Source organism: Battus philenor, unplaced genomic scaffold (genome assembly GCF_028537555.1).
Source record: "Battus philenor isolate CCGP_79_NKW_IND1 unplaced genomic scaffold, ilBatPhil1.0.hap1 SCAF_6, whole genome shotgun sequence".
Taxonomy (NCBI): Eukaryota; Metazoa; Arthropoda; class Insecta; order Lepidoptera; family Papilionidae; genus Battus; species Battus philenor.
In genome coordinates, this window is record NW_027181726.1 from 5,327,808 (window position 1) to 5,355,413 (window position 27,606).

General features: G+C 32.3%; 2 protein-coding genes across 2 annotated transcripts in view; both read right to left on the reverse strand.

Annotated features, from left to right (window-relative positions):
* Positions 1-19,268, reverse strand: part of AdoR (Adenosine receptor) — a 76,506-nt gene extending 57,238 nt beyond the window's left edge. Inside the window, exon 1 of the mRNA XM_068774047.1 lies at positions 18,813-19,268. Coding sequence (XP_068630148.1) covers positions 18,813-19,245 — 433 coding nt within the window. The 5' untranslated portion in view covers positions 19,246-19,268. The remainder of the gene's footprint in view (positions 1-18,812) is intronic.
* Positions 19,269-24,974: 5,706 nt separating this feature from the next.
* slim (scruin like at the midline) lies at positions 24,975-27,123 on the reverse strand. The gene is made up of 3 exons (XM_068773737.1): positions 26,636-27,123; positions 26,304-26,515; positions 24,975-25,825 (listed from the first exon to the last, which is right to left on the reverse strand). Exons 1-3 carry the CDS (start codon positions 26,960-26,962, stop codon positions 25,171-25,173), a joined length of 1,194 nt encoding a protein of 397 aa, XP_068629838.1. The 5' UTR covers positions 26,963-27,123; the 3' UTR covers positions 24,975-25,170.
* Between the last annotated feature and the right edge of the window lie 483 nt (positions 27,124-27,606).

Here is a 27,606-nt window from a genome sequence, read left to right on the forward strand (position 1 = left end):
GTGTACAGAAAACCTTGTTAAGATCAGGGGTCTAATCTTAAAATCTACTCCATTGATATCCTATAGAATCGCTATGAAGGAGACCCGTATCCGACAGTCCTACAGCTGAAAATGAATAAATCATAAAGATGTAGGCATGTAGTTATGTACGAATATCTATCCCATATGCATATGCTGATGAATTACGTACATATATGTGGACCAGAAATATATCTAGTATCACAGTTTCGATTTCACATTGATTTCCCTATGGGGTTGCCAGTGATTCATGTATTGCTATAAATTTCCAACGCCTGTAGTAATAGGCAGTTCGCTCGATATTTACCGATCTTTATTTTCAACGATGTTTACATTAAATTCGGCTTAATTTTATCTGTGTATACATAACAATTAGACCCGCAGTTTCCCAATAGGTGTGATATTAATATGTTATATCTACGTCTATCCTTGAAAACGTATGTTAGTATTACATTGATTGATTAGTTTCAAAGGCCTGGTCACTGGTACTACGAGTACGAGTTTTGCTGTTACTTTGTTCCTTATTACAACAGATTTTTAAAATATGCAATAAGAAATGAACCAAATGTTCATGCATTATAATGTCACCAAAACCGTTGTATCTCACTACAGAAAAGCGTGACAAGATGGAAGCTAAGGAAAAAAGTGTTGTCGACGGACTGACGAAACGCAGCGGCCGGTACTTTACCCCGACTTGCCGCACGCATGCTGAAGGCCCTGTACAGCGGTTTCGGTAGCATTTCAATTCAGAAAATCACCTTTGTTTTACTTTTTTTCAAAAGTTATCCATAGAATAACCATGTTGATATCATAGGACCGTCTCTTAATTTTTACTTTATATAATCCTAAAATAAGAACCAGTTTCGCCTTACTTCGGCTTATAATAATAACATATTTGTGGTATGTAAAAAAGATAAGTTAATTAATAGAACAAAACAATAAATATTTTTTTTAATATTGTTTTTTAAACTAGGAACAAATATGATATATGCAATGATAAAAATATGTTCTATAAGCTGTCTGTTTAAAGAAAAAAATGAATGGTTGTTCAATTCCAAGTGAGGATGATTTAAAAAACAAACGTTTAAATCAGCGTCTTTATTATTAATATTTACCATATACATTACATCAGAAATGGCAGTTGTAGACTAGCATACCAGCCAATCAGTCTTTATCTTATTATTAACATGTTAATACGTTTTGGCTTCATTTCTAAGCTAACTTAGGTTTCATTAAATTAACTTTATTTTATCGCTTAATCTAGTTTTTTTTACTATTAAACCTAAAACGAGGTATAAACCAAAGTTGCTTAAAAACCTCCGATCATATTTGTTATTTTCCTTAAAATACTTAGTCACAAAAACGAATGATTTGTTTTCATAACTCCTAAATAAAGCTTAAATATATTCAAAAGCTAAAAAAACTGTATAACAAATGTAAAAGACATTAATAAATATCAAAACAAAGAGTGTCTAAAATTTTAGACTATTATTATCAAATTGGAGTCTAAAATTCTGGAGTTAATACCACCGACTAAAAGGCGCAGAGTAGGACGTGCTCCCACAACGTGGACAGGCGAGCTTGCTTAGGTTGTTTAAACAAGCTTGATGCAGGACGCTTTCTACCGGTCCTATCGGAAGGCATATGTCTAGTAGTGGACATCTTATAGCTGAAATAATGATCAATATTAAGATACACCAAACCAACCAAATTTCACACCTAATTAAAATCATGCTAGCGACAAGCTATAAATTTGTAAAAACAATTCTTAAAAGCGTCTTAATTAGGCTATCAATTATAAAATCTATGTTTAATCTAATCTAAATACTTTATCAAAACATTCTTCATTTTAATGCCTTTTTACATGAATGTTATTATATCCCGATTAAAGATAAAAGGCAATTACGGTTTGTTCAACAAATTATTAAAGATGAGTGGGAAAGTAAGGTTATGATTTATTTTTAATGAACGGCTATTGAGTTATTGTTGGAAAAATAATTAACAGACAATGTGGGATTGCACGGAGTTTCATCGGCAGCCCCTTTTTTCTTTTTGAAAACACTTTGACAGAATATATAGATGCCCATAACAGTTGCTAATGTCAAAGGTAACCAAATGTAAACCGGTAAACCGTGGGGCTTCATAGTTTCAGCGTATTCTTTCAATAGTGCACACGGTATAAGCACACGTTCCTTCTTTATAGTTGAATTATGCCAAATGACACACTCTTGATTCTGATTTATTTTAATTCCGGTACCGTTATTATGTACCAAGGCCCTCACGTTGATTTGAGCGGTGGTTATGTCCAGCGGGTGTTGGTTCTTCAAATAATTGCCGGAACTGTCTACGAACGAAGACATCATGAAACAGGGAAAAGTGGTCTCTTCGAATTGGTTGCGGTCAATGATCTGCATGTTGCACTTTTCGTCGGGGCGTTGCTGATATAGAGTGTAATGCCACTGCTCGTTGGCGGCACGGCCGAGGTTATATAAAGCTAATCCAGTTAGCAAATCTCCATACCTACCACCGTACTCCCTGTATTTATAGACGTAGGTTGGTGGTATGCCGTGGTACACTGGGTACGCGGCATGCGCGGAGCAATGTTTACACGCGTAATATATGTGACTGGGCGGATGGTAGTTGTAATGCGGATGGTGGGCACTGACGTGATGGCCGTGAGGTCTGCCGTGATTGCCGCTAAATCTCCCACGCGGCCCGCCACTAATTTTCGCACAAACGAATAGTACATTGAATAATGTGTAAACAAGGATTATAAAGAACGGTTTCATAGTGCAGCGCTTAGGGCGGTTCCCGACGCGCGACTGGCTACGCACGGGGGCAGTGAGCTCGCTTGGCGCCAGGGGAGACTTGCCGGCGTCAGTCTGTCGCCCTAATTCTCACGTCACAGGAAAGTGAATGAAAGGAACGCAACGGCATCGCATAGTTTTTCTTTACTACATCTTTATTCCCCGAATTCGTATAGATAAATCACTACTATATATTGAATTAATTAAACTAATTGGAGATACGGACAACAGTGGTAATAAGACTAAGTAAATCAGTCTTGATGTAACAAAATTATATATCATAACGGCGTATACAAAACAACTATATGTTACAGATGACACAGTTGTTGTTACAATATTTTCGTATGGACAAAACTGAAACTAATTACATTACTACTAAACTTGACTGCTTAAACTTAACTTACAACTAACTAAGGGTTAATTTTGTTCATTAAAGTGCATCAAAATTTAATCATCCTTTTAGCCGTTGGACGTCCATTACTGGACACATGTCTCGCCCATAGATTTTAAATAAGACTGGCCGAAAGCGACGTGCGTTCAGCGTCATCCGAAGACCTTGTAAAGGTCGTCTGTTCACTTTGTGAACGTCTTACACTACACTTGTCAGTCGTTATAACATAATTAACTAAAGATAATACTACCTTCTTACATATATAGTATAATAACTCTTTTAATTGAGAGTTTAAAAAGGCTTATTCCAGGCTTAATGTAGGCGCCAGTGTATTATTTTTAATAAATCTGTTTGCTACAGGTTCCAACTTCTCCAGCGTAGATCTCTGGAAACGCTGCAGTGAGATGCCAATCGACCAGCAGATCTAACGCCGCAAGTGGAACTGGCTAGGCCACATGCTCCGAAGAGATCCTGATCACATACCAAGGCAAGTCCTAGAATAGAATCCTCAAGAATCACTGCAGAAGTGAAGGCAGTAGAAATGACGTGGAACGAAGTAAAACGCGAAGCTCAAGACCGCTCGGGATGACGACGTACTGTGAACACCCTCTGCCTCATCTTGGGGACACAGGAATAATTGACGTGTTCCTAATTAATTTAGTTATTAATAGAAGTACCCTCAAAAGAAGTAGCAAAATACTAAATATATAGAGAATGTATCGCGATTTAACTTTCTTATGTTGGATTTACTAAACTTCTCGTCTATTTCTCTTATTCATGTTCTAATTTTATTAATTTATATTGTTCGGCAACGTCAAAACTTTTGTCTAAATAAAGCTTTTTCGGTTTAAATTGTTAACTTAAATTAAAATTGTTTCTAACTTATATTCTATGAACACGAACAATGAAATATTTTTTTTGGATTATTAATTAAATATCTTAGTTAAAGCCGCTGTAAGTCATATTTAATGAACTATAATATATTTTGCGTAAGTATTTTTTATAATTTGTATTATAGGGTCATGCATTGTAATATTCCATTCCTCGCTGTACAAACAGAAGTCAATATATATTATTGGTAGTAGTAGCAATTTCCTAGTTGTATAAATCACTTAGTCCGCGTTGATACGATTTCATTAGTAAGGAAATAAAAAGTTATTTTATTATATACACAACATTGTTAGTTTTATTTTCTGATACGTAAATATATTAAATAATGTAGGTGCTTTACAACATTGAGACAGGAGACATACAGTTGGTTATGAAAAAACAAGGATTTTTAAGATTGATGTCAAAAACACTCGAAATTATTTTTATTATTAATATTGAAAATACAAGCAGTACTAAATTTGTAATTTTTGCCGTAAGAACGTTGTATAGGTATTAAGAGAGTAAAAAAAACCGGAACCGTAAAATCAATATCAATTTATAGCGTAACCAAGGGAAATAGGGTTTAATTTATGTAGATATAAATAAAAAATTTGTTAAAATGTTTAATTTTGTATAAATGCACTCTGATAATACACTAATGTGATTGAATTAAATTGGCCTCGATCGTACCGAAACGTACCAAGAAGACGATAAATGTTTTCGAAAATGTTCACATTAAGATCAAACGAAATTTTCATAAAAAGTAAATTAAGAAATTTTCCTAGTACGTTAACTATCTTTTAAGTTTATTAAAATTATAACGATTAACCTTTTATGGGCGTATCTTAGTCAATTTAAAATTACAATTTTAATTTTTTTAATAAATATAAATAACATATTATTTACTTAGCGTTAAACTAGAAAGCCTCCCAGTCTAACTTACTCCTAATTTTTTTTCACATTTTCGTTTACGCATAACGAAGTTTCTGGCTGAAAGAACTATGAAAAAATCGCGAGAAAAGTAGTACGAGTTATATTCTTTACGAAAGAAATACAGTGAAAATTTATTCACATTAAAAGATCAAAGATCTTGATACTTGCAGTGTACAAAATACAAAACTAATTTTTTTGAGTTAATGTTTATTGTAAAAATATTCAATTATTAAATAAAGTGATAACACAGAAATGCGTTTTATACTTTTATCTTTGAATTGAGACAAGTCAATAACAGTACAAAGTCGGTTAGGACAGCCAGTATTTTATAAATATGACCATATGTTCCAGAAAATGACCTTACTTCATAGACGATCGGCGTACAGTATCTCTGATGATCTGGCTGGACAATGCACGCCTCCGCGCAAAGCGAGCGCTTCCTGCGAGGTATCAGATGGTCAATTTCCTGAGCATTGTCGTCAGAACGCCACAAACATCTCCACTAACCTATGTTACGTCACCTTCTGTAATTCGTCTGCGCCGTCATATATTTCATAACATCGAATATAAAAAATTTCCACTACAGGTTTTAAAAAGGTTTCGCCCCTTACGTCTTTCACGAAATTTAATATTAAACATTTCACAAAATCATCACAAACAGACATTCAGCTGAAGTTATTTCAAATTTTCAAATTTATGAATTCAAAGACTTTATTATTAAATGCGTCTTTGTATAATTCTGGTTAAGCGTTACAGTAACAATCATTGTTTAAGAATATGGATTATTTTCGTAATCAAAGGCGGTAAATTCAACATTTTATCGTTTTGATTTTTACAAACTCCCACATTTTTACTATTTAAAAGATACATAAACTAAAGTTGATATGACATAAACTACTAAGAAAATAATAAAGAACGCTAACATTCGTAAAAGAGACTATTTTACTTTACGGATAAATTTGAATTTTCAGACAACACTCAGAGAAGACTTTGACATTGCCTATCTCTAAATGTTAATTATTTAAAATGCTGTGATTATCGGTAATAATAATGACATTTAAAGGTAATAATTGTTGTTTTTGGTATTTAGTTATATATTTAGTACATTATGTTGATGATCCTTTTAATAATAATAAACTACGGTCACGACAAATTGGTCCTAAGAATCAATAATTTCTTAGCATTTCTCGTTATTGAAAATCTTCGATTCCTGATCATTGAATAATAAAAAAGTACTGAACTACTAGAAATTATAGTCGGTTATGAGACGGCTTTATGAATAAATAATTTCGTATTTTCCAGACCGCGAAAGAAACCGGCGTAGGTCGAAGAAAATTCCAATGAACAATGACATTGTTTGGCTTGGCTTGAAGCAGCAGCTTCCTCTGGAATTCTCGGGCGCCCTCATTACTTATTTGATCGGATTAGAAAGCCTGTCTTCAAGGTCATTTGGAAGGACGCTCCTTTGATGAATAACTCTTGAGACGGAACCTAGGCTTGGACTGTCTCTCATTACGCGTTTTGCATTCTAATTCAAGTATATCAGGCTGATCTTCAGATCAACCTGTCGATTCAACGGTAAAACTTCTAAAATCCATACAACGTTAAATACAAACTTAAATCTTACTATTATATAATTTAAATAATAACCAACTTAAATGTCTCTACTCATTACTGTTAATATCACTCCAGAGGGGGGCTTGTCCTTTTTCACTCATTCCAATGGGAATAAACAATGGTTGAACATTACCTCATATTTCGTGTTTTATTGTGTATTTCCTCTGATAGCCCAAATAAGATAGCATTTCTTTAGGCTATCAGTTGCTATCAATGGCTGAAAATCTACAGCGTAGCTTCTCTCAATTCAAATTATGATATGTTTAACACAATTGATGTAAATTTGAATTATTTATTGTCTATTTGCACATATCCTTCACTATCAACAAGTAATGTTGCATTATATAGTAACACCATTCCTGCCGTTCCATATCGTAACACACATTTATGTATGTAAAGAGACAATTTAAGTTATAATAAAGAAATAATATTGATATTATCAACGATGACACATCTACAAATTTTAGTAATGTAAATATACATAGCCATTTCTACAAATAAATAATTCGCAGAAGATATCACTATCTCTTTATAACATTGTCAATTAACTATGTAACATAAATCACCATTTAACAGGTGTTAGAAATATTATATTTTATCATTGAATAACATGGCCATATTTGAAATTTCCCTGAAAGGTCGAATCAGACATGAGAAGATCCATAGACGAACAAAATAACCGATATGTACCAGCAAATTGGCATATTCAAATGACTGCAATTTACCATAGGGCAGGTCACATAGCACGCAGAACTGAGGCTTAAGGTTCGAGAGTGGAGACCACGCAGGTCGCTTCCAACCAGTCCTATTGAAAATCTTTAGAGCCTATGTCTAAAATAACGATAATAATGGTATAAGAATAATATAAATAATAAAAACTATAAAAATTGACAGATTTATAATTCGCCTGTCAAATACAAACCGGTCAAAATAAACAAAGTACAACTTTTCAGTTAGTTTGACTTCAGGAATGTCCAATACACGGAAGGTATTATAACAGATGTAATACATTACATTGCCAGAAGAATCCAAACGTTCAATCGTAATGATGGATGAATGGTTCGATGCAAGACTGCGTAAGAGTAAACAAAGTTAGCTGAAATAACTTTTAGTGAATCATACATTTTTATGCAAGGATTAGGTAACATATGCTCGCTATACAATAATACAAATAGATGTTAACAAAAAAATCAAGTCACACAGTATCTAATTTAAACAATTTTTTTCAGTCCTTTTCAATATTATTTTTAAAACTTAAATACTTATTTTTTTACAATACCTTAAAATACTTGTCATTCAATCATAGGAATTTTACTACTAGACGTAGATCTCCCCCATAGATTCCCAATAAGAACGGAAGCAGCCAACATCCAACATCTTCTGACTACCTCAATAAAGACGTCTGTCAACCTTATGGGTGGACGCGTGCGCTGCACTTTCTAGTCCGTAGTCTGATCAATAATAGTCAATAATCAATAATTGAAATCAAATATTTTTTTTTACTTTAAATAAACCTTAATCTATGACGATCTTTAACGCTCATGTAAAGTCTGCTTCTTTTCGGCTAAAAACTGAACTAAATTAGATTTAATCCCATAATCATCATTTAACGTTTTACAAAGAAGGGAGTTGTCCAGGAATCAAAATAAATGGTAATCCGTTTGCGCGAGATGAAGGCTCCATGATGGATATAAAAACAAATTCCGTCAATATAATATTCTTAACAGATGAAAAACAATATACAGTAACTAATACTATCTTAAATAAAAAAGTTAATAAAAATTTTAATCTCAGTCTTGTTTGACTTCGAAACTAACGGTTAACAACTAAAGTTAACAACTTTCAAAGGCAATGAACAGTCAGGTTTTATTGTGTACTCTGCTGCTTATCAGCAATCGATATATTGTAGCTAGTTCAACGTATCAAAAGGAAGTTTATCAAACTAAAATAAAATTTTCTCACGCATAAAATTTTAGCTATGCAATCATGACATAATTAATCAAAACTGATCATCAATAAATGTAAAATAAGCTAAAAAATTACTTATTAAATTTTTAATTACATATTAATATTTAAACAGTTTTACAGTTTTGCGTTTTGCATTATAGTTGTAACATGTTAATTACCAATGGTATTCTAATGTTAAAAAGCAAGCAAATTTTACATAATTCATCTTTTACAATATACATCAATTTGAATTCTTTTTGCGTAGAACGTACAGCTTATCTAACACGTTGAAAATTCGTTGTCGCCATTAATATTCGTTCGTTGGACTTTATTTATTTTGTAGGATTGATCACATGAAAAATTTTATTTAAAATATTTTTCAGTTCACTTTCATAGCTTTGTTGATAAGTTTTTTTTCAAATTACTTATCGTTACTTAAAATAATTACATAATTAACATTATCAATATTCATAACTAACTGCTAATTTATAACAATTAAATTATTCAAAAGCCTGCAATATACGGTGTGGCGATTCACTTGATAATGAGAGAAACATTATTTATGAATGGTGTTTTCATTCCTTTTTAAGTAAGAAGGACTTCACACTTGGATAAACACATATACGATGAAATTATTCGAATTTTTCACATACTCAAGAAAGTGCTGATTTTTAATTGTGATGCCATAAAACAGATTAGTTGGTATTCATGTAAATATGCTATTAACCGGTATTAAACAATCAAATCAATCAAAAAGTCATGGAAGGTCGCTGTATAAGGGCGGCACAAGACCGCCACAAGACCGCTCAGCGCGGCAATCTTTGACGGATGTCTCTGCAGTGTGCGTCTATCGACTTATATAACGATGAGTAAAAACGTAAGGAAGGTTTCTATCAAAATCGATAAGAAAGGGAATTACAATTTTTCTGTAGATAAGACGAAAACCCGGTCTTATATTAATGCTACGTAGATAATTTAAAAAAATATATAATCAATTTATATAGAAGTTAATAAAAAACGCTATTCATAATAAAGAATAACAAAAAAGGACAACGTCTGTTTGATGTGGCTCTTGGAATCAGAAGTACACATGCATTCAAGTTCACTCTTAATTAGATTATTAGGAAGTAAGATTTATTTTGTGTTTAATGATGTCTAACGTTAAACTATCTCGCATTTCTGTTGGTTTGTATGTAATTATTATTATTAGATATAGATCTTATGTATAGAAAAAATACCATCGTTGATCGCTTTACAATTTCTAGTTTCAAAACTGCAATCGTTCCGATTGATTGATTCTATGTTCTTTTGATATTTACCATAACAAAGCCTTAAAAAAATCAAGTGCGAATTACATGATCAAAACGGCTGAAATTGAATAATAAATTAATAGCAGAATTTCCTGAAATTATGCTGTTAATTTAGTTTGCTATAAATTCAGTTTCGGTGTATCATGTGACATTTTCCATTTAAATTCACGTGTCAGTATTATCTACATGTATTGGAAAGTGAACTTATTTATGTAAAATCTTTTGCTTGATTTTAAATATAAAATGTGATCATTATCGTTTCACCGCTTAGAACCGTCCTGTTGTTCGACGACTATAATAAGAAAAAAGTTGTAAACACAACCAAGGAGCTTAGATATCATTAGTAATTTGATATTGTTTTTCAGTTGTCGTGATTATTATAACCGTAATTATAAACTTTACGCGAAATGTTCATGAATATTTTAAAACAAAAACAAACTTAAAAAATTTTAAAGAAAAATATTATACTTTTTTTCTTTTGAGCTCCATGTTATTAAAAAGCAAAAATTCGTTTATAAATTTGACTATGCAAACAATAAATTTAACTTTTTAAATACATGATTTGTAAATAAAATAATAAACTGATAAAAATTGGAACGAGGAGATTGGAGAGTTTGTAGAGTCTAATATTTCAAGATAAAAATATAATAGTATTTCTATTACAAAAATATAAATAATATTTATTTATACGTTAATGTATACAATGTAATAATTTTGTACAAGTTAAGGGTATCACTTTTCTTATTTAAATTTCAACAATTCAACAACAATTTCTATCGGATTTCTCTCGGTAGCATTTCTCTCAACACCTGTGCAAACTAACCTTCATTATACATACTCAGTAAGCACAAACGTGATGCGAATAAAAAAGTATTGCGTCCATGACCTAACAAATTTACTAACCCGATCTCGAAATATAAATATGCACGTACTAAAATAAGTTCACTATCTATACGCTCGATGTGAACTAATGTTTAAAGTATCTCTGTTATAGCATGACGGACGTTGCGATGACGGAATGACGGTAAAATCATTGAACTAACGAGTCATCTTCTGAAGACTTTCAGTTGCAATGGGTTAGATATAACATTATTAGATAAATGTTACGTTATTTTTTATAGTTACTAAAAACATACAATCATTCTAGAGTGAATGAAACGTTATGGTTTAATTTTTAAGTCCTACATATTGATCTAACTTTGGTTAACAGTTTTTTTTAGGAAATTATCGAATCGAATTGCAACTGTCCTTATCGTTCTACAGCCCCCTTGATTTAAATATTAACATTGTAAAGCCCATGCGAGTGTACTTAGTTTGTAAATATTAACTCTGCATTTATTGAAAATATGTAAAACAAAACTTCTATCAGCGAGTCAAATACATTCATTTCAGGTCCCATCGCCTACAAATCAATTCCTCCGGGCACATTACATTATAGCGCCATCCTCAAACCAATACATTTTTTGGACTTTCTAACTATCCGAGGGTAATAAACAAATCTACATAAAATATTCAAACCGCAAATAGACAATAACATGCAAGCATACAAAAGACATTACAACGTACGGTACGTACGTTACGGTACGGTAAAAATTTTCTCCACCCGCAGAAAAAAGCGTTGCCGGAATTTCTTCTCACAGCGGAGGCTTTCCGAAATTATGTTAATGATACCTAATTAATAGTGAATAAGTGGAGGCACTCACGGGCATGCTTGAGTCGGAGCTGCGCGTCAGTGTATAATGGCCTAAGTTAAAGCCCCCGAGAACCACGAGGTTATTTTAAAATAAGGTATAATAGATTAAGCGCCTTATGCAACAGACAACAGACTTTCCTTCAAAAAAAGTTCCACAACAGTCATTATAGGCTCAAATATTTCATTTAAAGATATAGTAATTCGACTTCATCTCACCTTAGGCACGTTACTTAAATTGGTAAGGTATTCATTTTTTAAATTGACAAAAAGCACATCTGTACCTTATAATAGGCTTGCTTTGACAGGTCAATGTCAACACGAATTTATATATTAATTAACTATGATCTAATTAGTCAAGACGCTGGACGCTGGCCGCTTTGAAGAATATGAACGCTATGAAGGAGCTTCATCTAAGAATGAACATCTCATGGCTGAAATGATGATGAATCAGTCAAGGGGTCTGGCCAAGTTGAATGACATCGATGATTAGTTTTTTCTTCCGATCCAATGTCAACGCTTATGGCTTATGGTGGACGCCTTATGGCTAAAATTATGACGATGATGGATTTTCTTAACGCATAAACTTCAAATCTATAATAGGCTGTTAAACGCCATCGTAAACCAGTATGAAAATGCAGAGATCAGGTTAGATTACTATGCAAGGTACTCCACGTAACTCGAAGGACAACTTAGCTTTATCTTGTGAGGTGCGAAGAACATTAGAGATCGGAATACTGATAAACAAGAATTCTTTCATTATCTTCACAAACATCAGCGCATCTGCATTTTCCCTTATTGGGATAAGCCGTAAATACCCTTTGAGAATACAGCTATTGACATGAATTAGACAGCAATATGCTTGTTTATTATTTATTTTATAGTGAGGAGTAGGAACTTTACAACCTAGCGCTTGTGTATACCAAACTAGAAGTTCCCCAACCGCTTCGCGTGGCCGCAATTGTTGGTGCATTTTCATAAAATAGTTTCTTGGTCTTTTGTAATATGCTAAAAAATGTGCTGGCAAAGTTTTATATCTACAACTTCTATAGTTTAAGAATAAACATATTTAATAAACCACATCTCAACCCTTCTTGCAGGCGGAGTGTAATAAAATATTCTCTACGCAGCAAACGGAATATTGTCACCAAATTTCATCGCTTTAAATCTTACGTTTCCAGAGGTATCATGATGTATATATAGTTTGTAGTTAGAAATTTAGGAAATAAACTGAAACATTTTCTGATTTATGTAATATTTTCTTTATCTTCAACAATATCTTTTATACTTTCGTGTTACGTAGTGTAAATTAATTTACGTTTTATGTAATTTGGAAATTAATTTATTCTATGTTTGTTCTTACAGTGAGGAGTAAAATGTGTACATTATTTTTTAATTCACGCCGAACAAGTGACGTCATAAAGAGCGCTATGCTCAGGATTCCTCTATAAGATTAAATCAGGGATAAAAAATCTGTAGACCAACGAAAGCATACGACATAGCCCTGTGGATTGACTAGTTGAAGTGACAGTGTGCAGACCACGTAGCAGGCAGAACAGATGGCCGCTGGGGACTTAAGTTTCTGGAGTAGAGACCACGAACCGGCAAGCGCGTATGACATCCACCCACAAGGTAGACAGATGACCTTGTTAAGGTCATCAGAAGACGATTGATAAAGGCCACTACGTAACGGTCTTATTGGAAATCTAAAAGAGAGATATATGTCCAGAAGTGGATTATACAGTGACGACACTATATATTTTAAGTGTAAACGATACTCTTTTATCTATATTTGTTATAATTGATTTTATTGTAAAATAAAATCATCGTCTCTATTACTTTACTGGGTACATGCTTATATAGAAATCGATAATAAATATTTAAACTTAGGCTTAGATTTTATCATCTTTTATTAGTCTGTGAGCATTCCTAAAATTGTAAATTACAACACACCATTGTCTTCTATTATCTTATTTTTAATTTATTTAGAGCTTATTTTCACAAGAGCTGTGTTATAATTACTTTATTGCGATTATTTTCAATCTTTTTCTCATATAAATAAAATGAATAAGTAATGAAGGACTCAATAGAAACTTACCATTCAAATTTTATAGGCTTTCACGATACACATGCGGCCATGTTTGAAATATTATCAATATTAATCTAACGTAATGGATATTCGCACAAAACCTATTTTCAGATAAAACTGTTATTAACAATGTACGGATGATAAATATTTATTACCTTACGCTTACATTAACCTATTTTTTTTTCATGAGCAACGTTCTAAAATTAGGCAAAAGTGTTTTCCTTTGTTTCCTATTGTGCCGCGACCGCAATAATAATCACGTTCACAGGAAACTTCTCCACAGGCATTAAGCGGAACTCCGTGATGTCCATAAAAACCCAATTGTAAAAAAAACTTCACCTAATGAAGTATTAAATCAAATCGTACTTATGGAAATATTATAGTAACCAAATTTTATAATTTTTCGTCGGAAATATTACTCTTTTTTAAAAACAATTGTTTTTAACTACTCTACTTATAACGTTATCAGAGGACTGTGCGATGAAGGTAACGGTCTACAAAACCGAACCCAGCCTTTCTTTGCCGAAAGTCTTAATCGCCCGATGTGCCAAATGAAATAGATACTATATTATATACATTAAGCAAACGACAACGATGTTCATTTATTCATTTGTTTTAGTGTGGAGACCGGAGACTGGCACAGCGAAGGACTTTCATCCATAAGGTGTACAGACGACCATGATAAAGGCTGTCGGTAAATTCCTTTTGAAATCTATAGGAAAGGTCTATGTTCAGCTGTGGACGTCAAAGAACTGAAATAATGATGATAAATTTGATATACATTGTCATAACAACTGCTGCTGGTTATTATGGCATCCATTCATGCTGGTAAAATAATGCAAGTATTAGTGCATTCCTATTTAAACAGCTCATAAGGATATATGTGGATTGAACCTAAAAAAATACTTTTTAAGTTCTGAACAATGATACAGGATACAAATAACATATATATTTTTAAAATCTACATATTTTATTTACTTAATCTCATTAAATACATTTTGCATTTTACTGCATTTTTTATTTCATGAAATGTATTTAATTTCAAATTATGGGGCGAATGAAATAAATCAGAGTTGAATACGTCTACATAAGTATGCTTTTTTAACTGTATGTTTTGTTACATATTGTATATATTTTGTTTTGTTATTTTGAATAATAAACTATTATCTTGTTAATTTTTATCGTTTAATAAAATTATATATGATTTACAAAAAAATACCTACTGAATTCTTACAAAACTAAAGAGAAGATACAGTGATATTTGCACCAGCCACATTATAAGAAATAATATGAAAAACAAAGTATGAGAACAAAACAGTAGTGAAAACTTAGAAAAATTTATTTTAACCACATGTTAAAAACGGTTGGAATCGAGACGTAAAAAGTACAAACCGTAAATTTTTTGTAATAAAAATAGTTCGACTTCACAATCATATTAAAAATCGAATATAGGTACAATAAGTGAACGACTAATCGTAATATAACAGTAACATCTTCTGTTATTTATAAACGTGCTTATTTATTGCTATAGACATTTACACGTTTTCTCGACCACATTCAATCGCAACAAGGTCAACACTTCCTTATCGGATACAATGAGAATAAACTCATTTTTTTTTTAATAAACCTTTTGAAAAAATAACTATATCACGTTCTAAAGATTTGATAGATACAGATATTGATCATTAATTAATACGATTATTTGCGTTCAAATATTATATTTTTTAGCTATGTGAAAAAACAATTACTTACACAGTTTATTTTAACGTCACAAGACTAATAAACAGGAATTAGTGGAGTAATATTAGTTTTCCACGCAATTAATGTAGCTAAAATGTTTCACACTATATATTAACACATTTTTAGTATACATCAAAAAGTGTTGTAACTCTCACGTAAGGCTTTCAAAATCAACATCAATGAACAATATCTGATTCATTGTCACATTGTCAGTCGATAGCCACTCTCTGTAAGGCACAGGTCCGCCCTAAAGATCGCCAAAATGACCGATCTCGAGCGGTTATCGCATAATAAAAATTTATAAAATAAACTTATGAACGTGACGTAACATCATTCCCTTTATTTATAAAGAAGATATTATTACGTAACATTTAAATAATTTGTCGATCGAAGTGTAATATTATTATAAAAATCATAACTTATACTAATTTCGGACAATATTTAGACATATTCCCAATTAGCAATTAACCAAAAAATAATTGTTGTCCATCGTTGAATTAAACCCAAAAGTCTGTAGAAGGAAATCATCGGACTTTATTTTTTTATGCATCAGTGATTTAATTATAATACTAACTTTGTATTTTAATCAATTTTGAAAATGCGATAAAATCATTTTAATTTTATTAAAAATAATATTTCATCATTGTTATCATCACTTTAGCTGCAGGATGTCCACAACTGTACATAGACCTGTTCTATAGATTTTCAATAATAATGGTTCTACACGGCCTGCATCCTGCGTTTTCCGAAAACCTTAGGGTCTTCTTTTCACTTTGTGGGTCCTATGTTGCGTTTGCCGGTCTCCGCTGCAGAACCTTCAGGCTTTAGCGGCCACGTGTCATTCGCAAATAATATTTAGTGCACTAACAACTAATATATCTTGTTTTTGCAATTAATTGAAGATATAATTCTAACTACAATATATTTCAATACATATTTATGCTACTGAGATACTCTTATTCTTAAAATTCTCGACTAAACGAAGGAGCATACATATGGCTGCCTTCACAATAAATGATTGAATCCAAAACATTTTGTAACTATGGAATTGCTTACGAAATACGTCGATTTCATTTCTAAGAAGACATCTGTTTGGAATCACAAATGTGATCGGTGCAGGTTTCAAAAATTCTACACACACTTTAATTTATAATCGTAAAAACGGATAAATTATAGCTTCAGTATGCAAATAAAGTCATTAATATTGGACAATTTATTTTTAAGCCATAGACGCTCTATTATTCAAATTTATTACAGTGTAAAATAAAGAGTAAAAGTTAAATTTAAATTACAAATTTATTAAGCTAATTTTTAAATATTACCAAACCAACAGAACCACAAATAAAATTACATCGATTATCGGTTGGAACTATTTCGACCTATGTGATTTAACACGAGAACCGTTGAAATGCCGCAAATACTATCACTGGGAAATGTATCTTATAATGGGGCAACAAATACTTGAGAATGTGTAATTATCGTTAATTATTCAGCATTTTTTTTTCTTATCTTCACAAACGTGTGTAATCTGGTAGTGTGTTTTTCTCTACACACAGTCTTAAAACGTTGTGCGTTTTAACTGTTTTTTTTTTTATGTAATACGTAACTAAAATGAATTGTAAATAAATATTAAGTTAAATAAAATTATTAATATCTACATTTAATTTTAATTCGTATCTTCATTTCTGAAGGTTGATTCCATCTTGAAACGCCGTCAAGTAATTGATGACAAACTCTTTCCATACTATCCACTGCTTTTATCAGGAAGTTAGCATGAGTATTTTTCATATATTATATGGTTTTAGCATTCGAAATTAAATAATCGGATTTTTTAATAACTTATATATAAAAGAGCTTTACATTATATTTATCTAGATTTACTAATGTTTTTAATATTATAGTTCTTTTATATTTAATCAAGGTGTTAATTACACTTTTCACCTTCCATTTTTTATTGAGTCTATATAAAATAAAAATAAAAACTGTTTGACTCAATCTTTTGGGTTTTGCAACAATTACTAGCTAATAAACATAAATAATACAAAAATTATATATAATATTTTTCGCATTTATTATACTTTTTTCTAAAAGGTCTTTTTTTAAACCAATCAAGAAAAATCCACAACATACGTTATTAAAAATTACTAAAAAATATTCCCATTAAAAGCTTATATAGTTTCCTACATTTGATTTAACATGTCGAAAATCTCTTTTTTCAAAAATAATCTACAGATAAAATAGAAAAATATATATATTGTGTAGTTCAATACGATTGTGTTATAAAAATTATACCCGAAGCGCCAAATTAAATGCCGGTCAATATACGATATTACTAAAAAAAAATTTCAAACCTAATACCTACAAATTTTAGATTTTGACGATGGTTAGGGTTTTTTTAATGTTTTGTTTCATAATAAAATAAAATAATCGATTTATAAAAAACAAACGAACTATTTTCTGTCAACCGGTGGAAGACAGATCTCGTAATCTTTATGAATAAGTTCTCAGCTACTTCATAAACTGTTTGCACATGACTTGCCAAACTAACCAATAAAGTTCCCCATTTTTAGACGGTAACGAGTCATTTGAATGTAAGGACACGTCCATTGGCGATAGTTTAAAAATGCATGCAGTGTTGGATAAACGTCGAAGAAATCGAAAAAAATTACTCTACAGGACCCACATATTTTAATATGCAAGTAATAATTTAACCGTCGCAATTTTTCATAAACCATATTTTTGAATATTTTGTGGTAAATTTTTTTTTATATTTATTATTTTTTCAAGATGTATTTATCAACTAAATACAAGCTTGATTAAAAAAGTACTTTTAACAAGTACATAATGTTACACAAAAAAATCATTTTTATATTGATATTACATGATGTCGTCTTGGCTCCTTACTATTTTTTTAATTCTATTTTCAGTTAATCTAACGCGATTTACTATAATTTAAAATTACATGACAAAAAGTTTCAAGCGAACGTTTTAGTAAAATCAATAAATTTAAATCAATAATTTTTTCGACTTTGAAAGTACATTGGTTACAAAGTTCTTTAAATAAAGATCTTGGATGTTGTGAATAAATAGTTTGTGTTTCCGCCGGCGGAAAATTCTGTCTAGAAAACATTTAATCTTAACATTACTTGTGAATGAATATAAATAATATTATACTGTCATAACAATAAATAAAATCATAACCTACCGTTTAAGTGGGTGATGGCTATTGTATTCAAAGAATGATAACAATAAAAAATAACGACATGGAATGACCTCTGATAAAATGTATATCAATAACCCTCTCACAATTTAACGGCCAATTAAAGTACTTAAGACGTTATTACTGTCGGCGGTGATCATTTGTTGTACTGACGTCATTAAATTTGTAATAAATACTTACATATTGCTGTTCTGGTACGCACGTTCCTGGAGTAGCACATGGGGTAGAGAATAGCCCAGTAGCGATCTACTGATACCGCCACCAGGCAGAAGATACTTATAGTGCAAAGCATCACGAGTAAGGAAACTGTGAAGAGGCATGCGTGGAGGTTCCTTGGTAGCCCAACCGAAGCCAGGATAGCGAAAGGTATTCCCAGAAGACCAACTAAAAAGTCTGCTACCGCGAGAGACACTATGTAGTAATTTGTGCGACGACGGAGCCTTCGGTCGCGGCGAAACACATGTATCACCATAGCGTTACCAACCACTGCCACCAAAGCCACAAGAATCTCTAAGGATGTGTACGTTGCATGTAACTCCGGCGTTGGCGAACGATGAGGTGCCGGGACGGAAGTCGTAGCTTCCGTCACCATCTCTTCAGTCGTCCCAACCATGTTTATAATTTGACACCAAAGATATTATGTTTGAAACACATTATAATATTTATTTAAATGGGCGCACTAAAATATTATTTACATAATCTTCTATAAATATTGATAAAGTTTGGCAATTAAAGTTAGTGACACGCATTCTTAAAACTTAATAAGAGTATTTATAGTTTTTAATATCGTAGGAGAAAAAAGTGATTGTTTATCGTGTTTCGAATCGTTGTGATACCGATGTGAAGCGAACCCGGTGTCCCGCTCGCGAGGCGCGCTTCCCATCACTGCGGCCGCGAATTGGCGCGAAACCGCAGGCGGCGGGACGCACGCCTTACGCGGTCTACGCCGACGCGTGTAGCACTTGTTGCGGTCGCCACAACGTTCGCCCTTGAAAACGGAATTGACCGGCTTTATTACACGCATTTAACCACACTGCAATCTGCGACCATTGACAAGATCCTGTTAACATTTAGGATGAATCTGGGCTTCCAATCCAATAAAATGATTAATGCAGGGATTCGACCCGATCTAAGGATAACTTTTAATATAATTTTAGACACTGTAGATTTTTTGATACAACTTATATGTCCAAGCGACATAACGTCTATTTCTAAGAAAACCATTAATTCTGTAAAAGACTATAAAATGACCTTTGAAGTTGTTTTTGCAACATTTTCCTAAAAAAAACTTAATCTGACAACTATTTCGAACTTATTCTATCAATTAATACTTATTTCACGTCATTACTTTTTGGAAGCAAATAATATTACAAATGTCCGACACGATTTCAAGTAGTTTTTTTTCCGATTCGATAGTCTATTTAAGGGCAATCGATAGAAGCTTGACGGTTCCCAAAAGTTGTGAAATAAATAGTGGCGACTCAAGCCGCGGTTTACGTAGGAGCTTACGAAATATGTAACTGTAAATAATTTTAGTTTAAGCAACATTCGGTCTGTTTCCTCAAACTCAGAGAAGCTATAAATGCCCAAAGGCAAACAACATTTCTGCTGGACAAAAAAAATTTAACTGTAGAAGCAAATTGATAACAATACAATTGAATGTTTGTAGAAGCATTTCTCTCCAATATAAACACCCTCGCAACCGATTTGCGAGTGAAATTTAATAGAAATCAGTTCTTAGTTTATCTCTACTTAGCAAATTAAATATATGAAATGTCAAGTATCAAAGACAATGATAGTACATAAGTCGAAATCTCTTATACTATGCCGTACAGGATGTATGCTCATTAACCGATACATTCACCCCTTTAAAACGTTTACATCCATCTCTAATTATCCTGTTTATAGATATAACTTTACATCCATATCTAATTATCCTGTTTATAGATATAACTAACAGATAATAATTTTTAAACCAATCTAAAATATCTATCTGTCGATTTGATTCATATTTTTATCCAAAAGACATTTTCAACATGATTGTCATAACCATCTGTTCACAATAATTAAAAAATTACATGGATTCTGTTCAGAAAATTTATCAATATTTTCACTAACCGTGACCCTCTAAAAACAGAACAAAATAATGCTTACGCACTAGCGCTTGGCGGCAGAAATAAACGCCGTGATATCTCTACAGTCCATAAATTTAAGGATTACTGCTCTGCCAGTGATCGGATCACTAAACGTCAACACTCTACATAAGACACATTAAAACACGCAATAACACACGCTACACATAACGACACACTAAATTCAACCTTGATGTCCCTCGGCTCCATTTATTTATATGTCATACAAATATATTTTTTTAATAAAGGGTTTTGTTAAACGTCGACACACAACAAACAACAATCTCAGAACAGATTTTAACTTTACGTGACAATCACAGGTTTCGTTAATTATAACATACAAAATTTTTATTGATATTTAAACGCCGTGGAATACAATTATTTTAAAATATATACTTTGTTCATACGAATCGAATCAGAGAATAGATTTCCATTTGTTTTTGTCATTAAAAATACTTTTTTCCTGTTGGAATTTACAACTCTTCTGTGCTTAAAATGACTGAGCGAAAGGTGCTTAAGCCTGTTTCGGGTCTCCAAAAGGAGTTTGCGATATTGTAGCCAGCATTGATCTTCATCTTTGACTTTGAGAGTTTTATTACTGTGTCAACGTAAGACGTACTTTCTTTTTTACTTTAATGGCGTCAAATATATGCCAGCACACAAGACGTCTTCTTAGTAACTTTAACACCTAGTAAGCTCCCTCAAAAACCAAAGGGTGCCAACTCTGAAGCTCTTATCGACTGTCCTTACACTGTACATCAAATCTGAAAATTATAACTTTATATCGTGACCGATATTTGTAATACTATTTGCTGCCTTTTTAATCATTTTAAGAAGTATTGATTAATGCCATTAATATTAAATACTTTTATCAAGCTTATGATTAGAAAATATATTGTTAAAAAAGGCTTCGACTTATTTGGCGTATCTAAGCTAGAGGACTGGATTCCTTAGGAACCGCGACGCGAGTTGTTACAAGACGATGCTTACAGGCCACTTACAACCGTTCCTATTGGAAATCTTTAAGGGGTGCCTTTGTTCAACTTTGGATATCTCACGGTTAAAATAATAATGATGATGGATATATAACCACTGTACAACATATGACAGAGAATAGAAATATAATCAAGTTGGTCTGTTGTAATATTGAACTTATTAATTAAAATTATTTTTCTGCCATTAATTCTACAATCGCTCTGAAATTAAAATCAAAATTTGTTTATAATAAAATAGATCTGTTGGTGGCTACACTGTCCTTATTTATTTCTTTATATTTATTCATGTTATCACTTGTTAGCATATATAGTTACCATTTGGGAACGTCATGAAGAAAATGCCAGAAAAGCCTTATTTGTTTTCTCTTCTGGCGTTTGTTATTTCTAGCTTCTGCTGTAGATTAGGCTCCCCTGCATTAATAATTTTTTAAATAAAGCTACGAAAGTTCCAAACGCGTCCTGATCTGAGAAAAACCCATAACAAACTCATGATTCTTTTTGTAGTAACTTTAACGTAGAGCAATTCATTTCCAAACTAAGATAACTTTATCACGAAACTTTTCTCAAAAAGAATCTTTAGCTCTCATTTTATTTGTCCCACGAGTACCTCTCTTCTGTAGGACAAAAATTGTATCGATATCATATAAATAAAACGCCAAAGAAATTCTGAGTTAACTATTCTGACGACTTAGAACCTTTTATTTACAGGCAATAGATGGCGTTACACAGTGTTTTGTACTAAAAATATTTCAATTCTCCACAATGTTGTAAAAGAACAATATACCTTTACATGCCCGCTAAACTTACTTATGGCTGTGATATCCGATCAGAAATGAGAAGATATACAGAAGAACCAGTCATCAACGAAGGTCCAAGAATTGCTCGTCAAAAATGGCATATCTCTCGGCTCGTACAACTGACGGTCATAGTCCCGAAAAATTCTTGAATAGCGACCACAAGCCAGTAGACACGACGCGGGCAGGCCTTCCACGTGAACCTACGATATAATCAAGGTCGAGGGAAGGCGCTGGATAAGGGAAGACGATCGATCATCCAGGCGATCTTTGGAAGAGGTCTATGCTCTGCAGTAGGTGTTTACCGACTGTCATGATTGATGATGACAAAACATGCTTATATAAATACAAATTAAAAAGAAGCTTTTTAGTATAGTTTTCTTATAGAAACTATTAAGGTAAGCTTAATTTTATATAATATTCTAGAAATAAATATATTATATTCTCGTATATTACAGTGGAAGTCGGTAACCATGGTTTAGATCGATACAGCAATCGTCTTACTCCGTAATTATACATAATACATTTCAAATGCTTAACCTACACTGTATTGAAAGAAAAACAAAAATATTCTTAAGGTTATTTACTACCAAGAGAGCCGTAATCCTATAGTATTAACGAAACAGCGCCTTGCAAAAGCGTGGCAAGCTTTCCGCTCTGATCCGTCAGTCTGCGGTCATTGTCCAGTAAATGTCTCATGGCTGACTGACGATGATCGAATTCTACCATACTACCAGATAAACAGTGCCAATACGTAAAACATAGTAATTGTTAAAAGCAGGGGCTTCTTAGAATAATGAGGACTAGACTGAACCAATTTATTCGAAATTTTTAAAAAATTTAGTACACACGATGTCATGCCACAGCATTGACGACTGATGTAGTAGCCGTTAATCTTCGTTCACTGCATTTACACTATAAATTATATATAAATGTGGATAAATATTTGCGTCGCTCGCAGCAATCATTATCATTTTAGCTGTTCATCCTATGATGAACATAGGCCTACCCCATGGACTTCCAACAATAATGTTGGAAGTGGCCTGCATCCGTGCATGCGTTTTCACATGGCCTAATAGTGTCATTTAAGCTTGTGGCGAAGATTCTGTGCAACATAGATACAGATCCAACTAAGGATTGCTTCTTTGAATTTATATTTTGATGATCTAACGAATTAAACGACCAAGTCCTATTAAAAATTTTCGTTTTGTTAATATCTCAAAAAAACATATATAGATCAGACTTGTTGTTTTATTCCAAGATAGTGAATAGCCCGATAAAATTGTACATGTCATCGCCCCCACAGAATAAACCCGTAATCGCAAGTCAAATTTTACAGGAGAAACAAAAAACCGAATTTCTTTAATAACTTTTGTTATATTCATCCTACAAGGGTTATTTATATACCTAATCAATGCTATTTTCTGCATTCATGTATTTGATTTCTGTTTATATATTCTAGAAATTATCAGAGTTATTACTGAATACAGATTTTAATGGAAATAAATTTAAATGTTTTTAAAATTTTCCTTTACGATGCAATTCGTGCGAAATTTGATATTGACTGTCATCAGTAATATTTCAATATGATATTGTTCATGTGTACATTTCTGCCAACTCTTTCACCGAAATAGTTTTTCACAGTTTTTTTCGAGTCGCATGGGCTTTGTTTGTGATTGATAGTCGAGTCTTACAGTATTGTTAGTTCAGTTTTTTTTATACATATATTAGCAGGTAAATAAATATTACTGGAAAAATTGTAGTTTCCGTAAATATATTCATAAAAAGTAGCAAGTAATACCCTTTCCTGGAAACTGATTGAAAATTTTCCCGCGAATAATTTCGTACTCGCTCTTACGAATCGTAAGTACTCGCAAGTAGGCGAGAATTTCATTCCCGAACTATATAGTGAGTGGTTTACCGTTTGAGCTTCATTAAAGTATTTCCGTAAAAGACTGCTTTTTTCTTGGAGAACATTAATAATGGAATAAACCGATGCAAAAAATCTTTCATTTTAATTTTACAAACAATCCGAAAAAAAATCATTGTAATACTATCTGTCGATGCCAAATTTAACAGACACGGAACATGCCCGCAATAGCATAATACGGGTTTATTCGGTGGGGGCGAAGATTTATACATATCGTATGACCTTGAAGTACAAAGTAATAACTTTTGTATTTGAAATTTACGTATTTAATATATGCAAAAAAATTTAAATAATGCATTAACTTATTTAAGGGAACCAATTCTTCTATTACTGCACTGGTATTTAATTTAAATCATAACATTTTTTCAAGATTAATTTTAAGGAAAAGACTGTCAATGACCTGTTTGTGATTTCTCGTGTTCGCGTGCAAGTATGGCACAATAAAAAAGTAAGAATTATTTTATTTATTTCATTCCATCGAAAGGCAAAGTAGGCAGATTTTTTCATTTTATTAAAAACCGAATTTCACTGTAAATATTTACATATCATTAATAACATATTAAGGTAAACTATACCTCAATCACATACTATAATTCTTATTTAAATACACATATTATGTCAAATGGGCTATATACAAAGACGACAGGGAATACATATTAAAATTATTCACACACAAATTTTATAATATCATTTAAAATGCATTCTTTCAACAAAATGAATAGGTACACCAATATTAAGTAGTGTTTTCTTGTCAATCTGGTCTAAATTAGGATGAAAGCTTAACATAGCATCCCAACAAATTTCACTTAATTTTGGTATACAAACCCATACTTTGTACAAAGTATTATTTCTGCTGGTTGCTTCGTCTTTAGGTTCAATACCTCCAAATATATACATACAACCATAAGAAGTGATAGTAGAAGAATGGAAATAAAGAGGGTGTGGCAGAACTGTTTTTTGCATTAAGTTCCATTGCATATCAGATATATTTAACCTCCACACATCTTCAAACATTGACTGTCCATCTGAACCACCAACTACAAATACTTGAACACCAGTTTCTGTATCTATTTGCACAGCACTGTGGCATTTCCTAGGCAAAGGTGCTAGTGTGTTTTTTAAAGTGTCATCTGCTTTAGGTGTTAGAACCATCCATGAGTGTGTATCAAGATCATACACTGGTATTTCCATGAGTTCAAAGGCCCACTCTCCTGTCCCTCCACCTATAATATAAAGCTTATTTCCCACTCGGGCTATTTCATGACGATATCTTCCAACAGGTTCACCTTCTTGGCCTGTTCCAACAAAAACAGGCTCCCATATCATTGTTCGTAGATCTAACCTAAAATAAATAGAACTCTATAACCAGTATTTCTGGAATGAATTTTGTAATACACTCTCATACAATGTGTCTGATCTATATTATAATAAACTTAAGTTCGGTTAACAAAAAAATGTAGTAAAGTACTATTACAATGTGAAGGATATTTTAAGTTATATCAAAGCTAGAGAATGAATTGTTTCACTACTCCATCTCTAATTTCTTCTTCTCAGATTAGTGTCTGTAAAGAACCCTACAAGGCTTTAAATTCAAGCATTTCAATATAGAGAAGTTCTCATCTCATTAGTTTCTATCAAAATGGGCTCTTTAGACATTCTTCTCATGATAAACTATTGACCACTGTAAATGTTCTTACGTAGATAATATAATGTTTAAAAACACACAAGAACACAGATTTTAAAGGAAAACAATGATAATAAAATTAGATCAATATTTAAAATACAATAAGAGGGAACAAGAATAGTCATCAAATACAAACCTATAAATATCACAGTTGTATGCAAATCCATTAGTACCTCCAATTGTATAAAAGTAACCATCATGACATAAAATTGATTGACCATATTGACCAGGCGGTCTAGTACCAGACACTTCAAGAATTTCTAATTTTGCATCACCAGGATTTGTTCGCCATGTAATAACATCATTACTACATTTATTCCCAAAGGGAGCTCCAGTTCCACCAAATATCTGCAAGTTTAAGTATAGTTAAAAAGTAAAAAATATTTTTTTCGCATAATCAAAATATTAAAAGTTATTAAATTAACTTAGATATTGTATCAAATTGTTTTTTGCATAAATATTACAAACCATTAAAAATCTTCCATTCATACACATAGCATTTGAAGCAAGCTCTTCAGGCATATTTTGTACAACCTTATGTTGTTTCCATTTTCTGGTAGCAATACAATAACTCCATAGTTCCTTAAACAAAGGTCGTTGTGGACTCCAAGTTGCATCGACCCTTTGGATACTGTTAAGTGGTAAAACTGGATTATAACCTCCGAAACAATATATATTTACATCATCACAAACTATTCTATGACCACTCCTAGGCCGAGGACTCTCGGAGCCCCTAAACTTGACTTCGGTAACCTTAAATGGTTCGAAAACATACTCCTCTTTCAACGAATTCATAGTGTTATTAAAACTGCCACATAAAAATATCCTCTAAGGATATTGCACCGAATTTTAACTATAAACTCTGTGTGATGTGTTATTTTTAAATCAAAATTATACACATTGTGAGGAAGAAATATGGAATTTTCGAATAAATTGACAGTTTTGACAATGCAAGTCTAGCATGGCAGTGTGGGTAAAGTCGTACTGTCAGAATATTAAGATGTCAAAGTTGATTGCCAGTTTAGACGCTGTTCTACTATTAATATTTTCAAGATTATAAAAATAACATTCATTACTATCCAGAACGCGAAATAAGAAAAAATTTTGACAAATATTTATTTCTTTAGTCGCAAACTCGCTCTCTCCATGGAGAGCTCTTAATCTTTATATAACTCTTAGGGCTCATTTACACGAGGCGAGTAACAAAAGCCAACTCGCTCTGTGTAAATGTATTATATCAACAACTCGTACGTGCGAGTGGACCTATTACTAACATGCGAGCTACATCAAAATTGTTTTTGTTTTTTTTTTACTCGCCTACCCCCACCAAACCACTAAATTATTCAAAAAATAAATCGAAATTTTCACTTAGCATTCCACCAGGAGCTGGGCAAAATAGAAAATGTAAAAAAGTGGATCTGGCAATGATAACATTTACA